The sequence below is a fragment of the Pholcus phalangioides genome, unplaced genomic scaffold (genome assembly GCF_987345545.1).
Source record: "Pholcus phalangioides strain wild (caught in Gottingen) unplaced genomic scaffold, Ppha-v1.0 ptg000028l_1, whole genome shotgun sequence".
Classification (NCBI taxonomy): Eukaryota; Metazoa; Arthropoda; class Arachnida; order Araneae; family Pholcidae; genus Pholcus; species Pholcus phalangioides.
In genome coordinates this window covers 7,315,110-7,323,864 of record NW_028301618.1, presented here as the reverse complement: position 1 = coordinate 7,323,864, position 8,755 = coordinate 7,315,110, and the positions used below count along the sequence as shown (strand labels likewise).

The following is an 8,755-nucleotide window of genomic DNA, read 5'->3' as shown; positions in this document are numbered from 1 at the left end:
TGTGTTCTTCTAGTGTTTTTTCCATTCTAGTCATTATTCTGAAACCTGTCTGCATTTGTGCGACAGACATAATTAAAGGGCACCAACTTTAATTTTAACGACGAATAAATTATGTACATATGCTATAAAATCACCGGTAATCGCAATAAAAATCTAATACAAAAATATCACTCAAACATCACTCTCTGCTACGATTGCAACATATGATTCCAGTTCTATCAGAATTTCTTAAACCCGTTCTTCAGTGGCAAATCGAAAATGATGGGATGCTGGATCGCTTTGTAACACACATCGCAGACCGAACAATTAACATAAGTAGTTGTCTCATCCGTTCTGATGCCATGCCCTATAAGAAAAAAAGAGAGAGAGAGAATATAGTGTCGATGATGAAACATATCGATCGCAATGATGAATAAGGAATGCAACTACGGCAAAAATATATACACAGATCATGATACTGATCACGTCATACTGATCACGTCATTTGTACATACTGATCACGTCAAAATACGTAGATGCAACCTCTGTACTGATAATAATGAGCCCCCACCCCCATCATTTTACGAGACTGCTGAAGCGCAACATGTTAAACTCTTGAAGTGTTCACATGAGACTAGCATTGTAGGCAACTTGTTGAACTTGGATAAAATTGTGGCTGTGAGATAAGTCACAGCGGGTTATGATCAACGGGAGAATTTCCTGATTAAACAGATGTCACAAGCGGAGTCCCTCACGGAATTGTCCCCTGATACCATACTTTTTATCGATAAACTCTATCGCAGTAACGATGGGATTGTTAGCATATTTGCAGATGACGTGAAAGAATCAAAGCGATAGGGAGTTGCTCCTGATGAATTTGAATGGGATTGCGCAGCATGAGCTAATGAACGGAGTATGACCTTCAGTGTTGATAAGTGCATGACCGCTCATTTTTGCTCAAACAACCCAAGTTTCACTTACGAGTTGAATAGTATTACTATCCCATATGCAACTAGGATCACCGATTCGGGAATTCTTATTGACGAGCAGCTTAGGTTTTCTGAAAATTGCTCTGCGGTAGTCAAAAAAAGCTAACAGAAAATGCTCGGCTTCATTCTTTAAAAGGTTGTCTCTGCATTCTCCTAAAGTGATTCTTCCACTTTTCAGGGGCTCAATTCGCCCTGTACTGGAGTATGCCGTAAGGTTTTGGAGACCATGCCCAGGGCTATACATAAAGTAAATATAAAAAATATCTTAATATAAAATGTTTGAAGTTATTTATTTTCAATGCTATATCAAGAGTTTTCAACTGTACCAAGAGACATCACCAAGTAGCTCTGTGACCATGTCCACTGAGCCAAAGCGGCAGGCGTGACTTCAAAGGGATGAAACAGCCTTTACTACCGGGTGTTTCACAAAGGACCCCTAACTTTGAAAATAAATAACTTGGAAGCGGTGATAGATAGAAGCATGAAACTAGTGGTATGTTTATTTTAAAAAATGAAGAATCTGATACAGAAACACGAAAACTTTAGTTACAAATTGCACCAATAGATGGTGCCACGGGCGGTATTACCATAAGTAGCCTCCATATTCACCCGACCTCATCCTCTGCTACTACTTTCTGTGGGCCACACTGAAGGAAATTGTTGTCACTGCAACAATCCTTTAACACTCGACGAGCTGGAGGAGGCTATTTGTCAGGCTTGTGTGTCTATTTCCAGTAGCACATTACAGAGAGTCACTGACAATTTTATTCCTCGTTTGCGACATGTGTGCTGTGCGAAAGGTGCACATTTTGAATTGCTTCTGATGTGAAAGCAATGAGGGCTGTTTGCATCACGCGCTATGTACAGCATTATTATGGTAATGCCGCCTGCGGCGCCATCTATCAGCACAATTTGTAACTAAAATTTTGAGGTTTTTCTATCAGATTCTTACGTTTGTTTTAATAAACATACCACTGGTTTCATGCTTTTAATCTATCACCGTCTCCGAGTTACTTATTTTTAGGGGTCCTTCGTGATACACCCGGTTTACAGTCATTGTATTGTTTCGAGTGTAATAGACAGCCCCCGTGCAATTCATTTGAGTAGATATTCTTCACCATGAAAAGTGCAACGTAAGATAACGTGAACTGTTAACCAACTACTCATTAGGCTATGATAAATTTTGTGGTGCTCAGATATAATAACTATAGCTAGAGACAATGCATGCAAAAACTGTGGTGTGTGGTCCATATATAAATAGGGTTTACTTTTGCGGGCTTTGTAAACAAGCTGGATTACTTAATCAAGAGCACAAAGAAAGCTCAAATGCATCTTTTAGGGCCGTATAAGAGCTGAACAAGTTTCTTACGGATCATATTTAAGGCTGAATAAATTCTTTCAGGAGCATATCAAAGCAGACGTACTTCTTTCAGGATCATATTAAAGCTGAATCATTTCTGGAGGACAGCATAAAAGTTAAATTAACTTCACATAAAGCTGAATAACTTGACATAAAAGCTGAATAACTTGACATAAAAGCTGAATAACTTGACATAAAAGCTGAATAACTTGACATAAAAGCTGAATAACTTGACGTTATAACTTAACATCATAACTTGACATAAAAGCCGAATAACTTCTTTCAGGATCATGAATAAAAGCTGAATTACTTCATGGAGGGTAGCATAACCTCTTTTATGATCATATCCCTGCCGAATTACCTCACAGAAAGCATGATAAAAGCCGTGTCACTTCCAGGAGGGCTGAGTGGAGATAAAAGCTGAGTTGCTCCACAGAGGTCAGCATAAAAACCGAAAAACTTCTTTCATGATGACAAATTACAGCTGAATCACTTCAGAGAAAGCAGTATAAAAAGCTAAATTAATTTATGGAGAGCAGCATAGAAGCTGAATAACTTCTCTCATGATAATAACTGGAGCTGAATTACTTCATGGAAAAGCAGAATAACCTCTTTTATGATCATATTCCTGTTGAATTACTGGGAACGAAGTTGCCATCCATCGGTAGGTAAAGAATTTGTTTCTGATGTCTTTGCTCGGATTCGAACTCCCGGACCTTGATGGTAACCTTTGTAGTGGAAAATGAGCATCTTACGATTGTACCACTCAAGCACTCACAAAGATACTAGCATCCCTTACAGAGATATTGCTCTATCGCAGTGGACGGCAAATTTTAGGAATGAGTGGTTAAGAAAATTAATGCATAATGGGAGAAGGGGCGGGCAAAATTTTATAACCATGAATATGCTTCTGTCCAGAGAGCGAGAGATCAGGTCAGTGAGTGACCCAGAGAGTTTGCAAGCACGTGAGTAAACAAAAGAGTGCTCACGCACATGAGTGAGGAAAAGGGTGAAATAACCTAGAGCTACGCGATCATGTAAATGACCAAAAGAGTGAAGCAAAGCGTGTGCAAGCATGTGAATGGCTGAAAGAGTGGCCTAGAGCATATGCAAGCATGTGAATGGCTGAAAGAGTGGCCTAGAGCATATGCAAGCACGTGAATGACCATAACAGTGTGTAAGCATGTGAATGGCCAAAAGAGTAAGCGCATGAGAGTGACTTAGGGAATGTGTCAACAAGAGAGTGACTAAGAGAGTATGCAAGCATGTGAGTGACCAAAAGAAGGACTTAAGGACAAAGAAGAGACCCGGGCAGGTTATAGGACAGGACGGTGAATTCGGAGAATCAGTGGCCAAGAAAATTAGACCAGAATGAAAGAAGGGGAGCAAAATTTGTGTAGCCCACAGGTGCCAAAACCATAAATACACCCCTGATTGAAACAATATCCCATATACGCTCATAAACAATATCCCATGACGAATCTGTTTTGTTTCGTTATCGTGCTCACAAATACCAAGACCAGCCAATTTCGGCTGTATGCACTTAAATAGGTATTCTTTCCATTTCTCTCTTGTGACTCTGATCGATCGGCAAAATAACAGATTCCATCAAGGACGGTGGTTGGCTGCTTACCTTCGTGGATATGCCCATAGACGTGGTACTTTGGTTTTATTCTCTTCTGCACGCTGAGGAGCAACTCGACACAGCCGGCACGTACAGAAGATACAGTGAAGTCGCCGTACCCCAGTGGTGGACCGTGAGTGAGGAGCACATCCACGTTTTCGGGAATCGCGTTCCACTTCTTCAAGCAGGCTTCTCCTCTTGGCAGACTGAACGCCCAGTCCATATAAATGGGTGTCCTGGTGCAAAAAAAAAAAACCATGAATGATTTAGTGACATGAAATGGTATATATTTTTGACAGAATTCGGTTTTGATGGTCAAACCACTGCCTCGTGATATTACAAGAAGAAAAATATAGAATGATGCTCAACAGCGGCATATTTACGGGGGGGGGGGGGGCATTAGCGGGCTATAACAGGGGAAAGTTTGGAAGGGGAGGGGCAAATTTGAGAAATAAGTGGTCAAGAAAATTAAAGTAGAATGCAAAAAGGGCAGCATCATAACTACAAATCCACCGTTGCTTAAACAGTGAGTTACCAGGTCAGTGAAAGACCAGAAGAATGACCTTGAGAGCGAGTGAATAAAAGCGTGACCTAGATAGTATGACAATTGGAATGATCTAGAGAGCGGGGTGGCCAGATCAGTGAGTGTGTGTGAATAAGCATGGGAATGACCTATAGTGTGAATAAGCATAGGAGTAACCTAGAGTGTGTGTGTGTGTGTGAATGAGCATTGGAGTAACCTAGAGTGTGTGTGTGCGAATGAGCATTGGAATGACCTATAGAGCATGTGAGTGAGCATGGGAGTGACCTAGAGACTATGTGAGTAAGCATAAGAGTAACCTAGAGACTATGTGAGTAAGCATAAGAGTAACCTAGAGACTATGTGAGTAAGAATAAGAGTAACCTAGAGACTATGTGAGTAACCTATACGAAGAAAAACATAGAATGATGCTCAACAGCGGCATATTTACGGGGGGGGGGGGGGACATTAGCGGGCTATAAGGGACCTAAAGAATATGCTAGCATGTGAGTGACAAAGAGAGTGATCTAGAAAGCGAGAGACCAGGTCAGTGAGTGAACTAAAAAAAGTATGAGTGAGCATGGGAGTGACAAAAAGAGTCACCATGAGCATGTCCAAACATGTGAGTGACTTGAGCAGTGTGAAAGCATGTGAGTGATCTAAACAGTGTGAGAACATGTGAATGACCAAAAAAAAGAATCAGAGAGTGTGAAACCAGTTCGGTGACCAACTAAAAGAGTGACCTAGAGTACGTGAAAGCACTTGAGTGCCGAAAACAATGCGCAAACAAGTGAAAAACAGTGTGCAAGCATTTGAATGACCAAACGAGTGAAGTGCAGAGTGTTTGAGAATGGTACTGACCAAAAGATTTGCTTAGAGACACAGGTATATTTACTGTGGGCTACTGTACAGGGAGGCAAATTCGAGGAATGAGTGGTCACGAAAATCACAGTAGAATGGGGGACGGACAGCAAAACCATAAATCAGCCTCTGATGCTATAACATTTTCCAGCCCACTTATCGAAAGCATGGCCTGGGTTGCTTGACCTGAAGGTAGACAATGCTGTAAAAATGGTCCTAATCAAAAGCTAGATGGCATACATCACAAAATTCAGGTCATGTGTTGGACGCAAGTTGACGCTCAGTCTGCAATATGCTGATCAATAGTAATTAATGGGACGATAAGAGAAGAACTCACCAAGGTGATCCATAAATAGTGGTTCCGTGAATATCCGTAGACGAGTCTTCCAGGTATATGCAATTCGTCAAGAGCTCTCGTGGGTCTCGATACAAAGGAGGATTCGCCTTGCTTCCAGGCCTGTGGCAGATGCCAAATCTTTCTGCAGCATTGCGGTCGAAAGTGATCTCATGGTTCCCAGCAATGACAACTTTATAACGATGGGGCAAGGTACCTATAGAATAGAGACCAGTGATGAGCAATTGTCCCTTACATACAAAAGTCTGACGTTTAAATAGATTTAGTGAGGAGGAAACGACCTATGCAACTATAATCACCATAAAACATTACGGATAGCCGATTATAGCCCAAGCCTTCAACAGATTGATCATTAGTGAGTGAAATTGTTGAGTCTTTCTGATAGCTAATGTTACTGCCGAAAATTTCGCCTGATAAAATGTTTGATGCATCTTACATGCATTTACCACAAGAAACTTATATCTTTGATGTCCCCTTTAACCTGCACACTAATCAGGCGTGGATCTAGGGTATATATTTTGGAAAGAAAGAAAATTCAACTGCCCCTGCGGGGAATCGAACCAACACAACAGCCAGTTGTTAAAACCTTCGTATGGTAGCGGAGAGTGACGTCATCCTTGTATAAGTCGCCATCTGCTAGCAACGTCAGCAGTTGTGAGCTTGGCCTGAGTCTGGTCCAGCCGTCCATGTACGGTCCCTTTCAGTGTACACGAGCTCCAAGGAAAGATTGAGAGATTCTGTGCCTCTGTAGTCTAGTGGTCTAGGGCGTTCACCCGGAAAGTGAAAGGACGTGGGTTCGATTCCTCGCAGGGGCAGTTGAATTTTCTCTCTTTCCAAAATATATCTTCGCAACAGCCAGTTGTTAAAACCTTCGTATGGTAGCGGAGAGTGACGTCATCTTTGAACACTTATTATTACATAAGTACTAATTAGTTGCGGTTCACATTTATTTGCATGGTACAATGCACACCAGTCAGACAAATTTCAACTTCACACCCCGCAAATCCATGTGAACAACAACGATTTGCTCAGGTTCGAATACCACCGGTGGCGCAGTGATCCCCAGAACGTAACCTTATGTGAATACAGAGGGGTCAACTGTAATGAAAAGAAATTAAATGTCAATGGGTCTGCAGACTGCACATTGTTGACATAAAGTATACTTACTACATGCCCAACCCATGGGGAACATGGGCCAAATGTCACTGAAGGCATGGGTCCACCCGGCACGGCCTGGGGGGCCTCAAGAGAAAAGGGGGGGGGGGACTCACAAAAATGGGATCTGGTTGAGATTTTCGAAAATTTGCTTGGTAGGGCCTCAGAAAAATTATTTGGCCCGAGGCCTATGATGCTCTTAAGACGGCCCTGGATGTGGCCTGCAACCTCAAACATAATTTTGTAAAAATGAACCAAGTGACACATTTACAGATCACTAAAGTGACCCGCAACAAGTTTACAGATCGCTTAAGTGACCTGCGGTGTAGCTCCACACCACTTAAGTGACTCATAGTGCTTAAGCCGCCCACAGCGAAGTTCTAGAGCACTTGAGTGACTCATGGCATAATTTCACAGCACTTCAGAGGCCAGTGGTACAATTCTAGAGTGACACAGTTCCAGAGCATATAAGCGGCCCGAGGTACACTTCCACATCACTTAAGTGACGCGCAACATATTTACATTGATGCATGAAGAATATATTGGGGGGGGGGAGGGGGCTAAAAGGTGCTGGTCATCCCGTATATATATACAGGACTCAAGCATGTACGCACAAGAGAGAAAGAGCAAAGGTGCATTGCATTGCTTTTTCACAAATTATTGGAGGGGGGGGGGGGGGGGGCTCAAAGGGCCTCAACTCCTAGGTTTCAACGCATATGTGCTGGCGTATGGCTTAGTTTCAGAGATTTTAGCACTTCTATATCACTTAAGTTACCCGCGGCACAATCCCAAATTACTCAAGTGGCTCGCAACGCACTTACAAGTCACTTAAATGGCCAGTGATACATTTCCAAACCCATGAAGTGGCCCGTTTTCTAGTAAAGGGTTGCGCACCCCTGGCATAAAGGGTCCATGGGATAAGAAAGGTTAAGAACCCCCGCCTTGATTTCGGAATACCCCCTCTTTTCATAATCGGGGGGGGGGGGGGGAGAGAGAGAGGCAGCCTGCATTCAAGTTAACCCAGAATCCAGAGAAATGTTCATACGAACCCAGGAAGTCGTTGAACTGTCGGACCTCGAAGTAGTCCCCGAAGTTAGTGAAGTCCCCGGCGTGCAGCAGCACGTCGCCGTCCGGTATGACGTGCTTCAAGCGAGACGTCCTCGCGTGCGTGTCCGAGACGCAGACGAATCGCAACGAGTCCTCGCGGATGGGTGTGTCGACGGGAAGAGGATTCACCGATCGCACTCGGCAGGACAACTCCCTCCAGGCTTTGTCCGGGTACTTCGTCAGGGGATGACATTTCACGACGACACGCTCGTCGTCGTCACCCTTACCACCGGACGACATTTCTGATCGTTTTCCTTATATTAGACGCGCTGCCAGACGGCGGCCTTGAGCATACGAACTTGAACCCTCGCAAACATAAACATTGAAAAGAAGTCGAGTTGCAATACCGAATATTACTGACGGCTTTGACTGGAACAAAAGAAGTTCCGTAGCCAGCGTGACGATATGTCGATCATTTTTACAGTTCACTAGAGTATTTTTTTGGTGACCATACGGCCCGTATTTTTTTGTATTGAGAATCGCATACTTTTCTCGAGGAAATATGTCAGTTTGATCATACTTTGTTGTTTCGCTTACCTTTGCCACAATTGGAAACACTCTATGGGCCGTATTACCGACATGGTTTAAACCTGTAGTTACAATTTTTGGATAAGAGATCAACATAGATTGGTTAAAACTTTGGATTTAACCAATCGGTGTAGATCTCTTATCCAAAAATTGTGACTATAGCTTAAACCATGTCGGTGAATACCGCCCTAACGGCCATATTCACCAACACAGTTTCAACTGCAATCGCAGGTGGAAAGATTGAAGATCGAAACGGATTGATTAAATTAAAGATTTT

General features: G+C 42.8%; 1 protein-coding gene across 1 annotated transcript; it reads right to left on the bottom strand.

The window, feature by feature from the left end:
- Nucleotides 1-72: 72 nt before the first annotated feature.
- Nucleotides 73-8,308, bottom strand: LOC149067866 (metallophosphoesterase domain-containing protein 1). The gene is made up of 4 exons (XM_089252179.1): nt 7,893-8,308; nt 5,671-5,884; nt 3,962-4,188; nt 73-346 (listed from the first exon to the last, which is right to left on the bottom strand). The coding sequence occupies exons 1-4, from the start codon at nt 8,188-8,190 to the stop codon at nt 219-221; spliced, it is 867 nt and encodes a 288-aa protein (XP_089108305.1). The 5' UTR covers nt 8,191-8,308; the 3' UTR covers nt 73-218.
- Nucleotides 8,309-8,755: the final 447 nt, after the last annotated feature.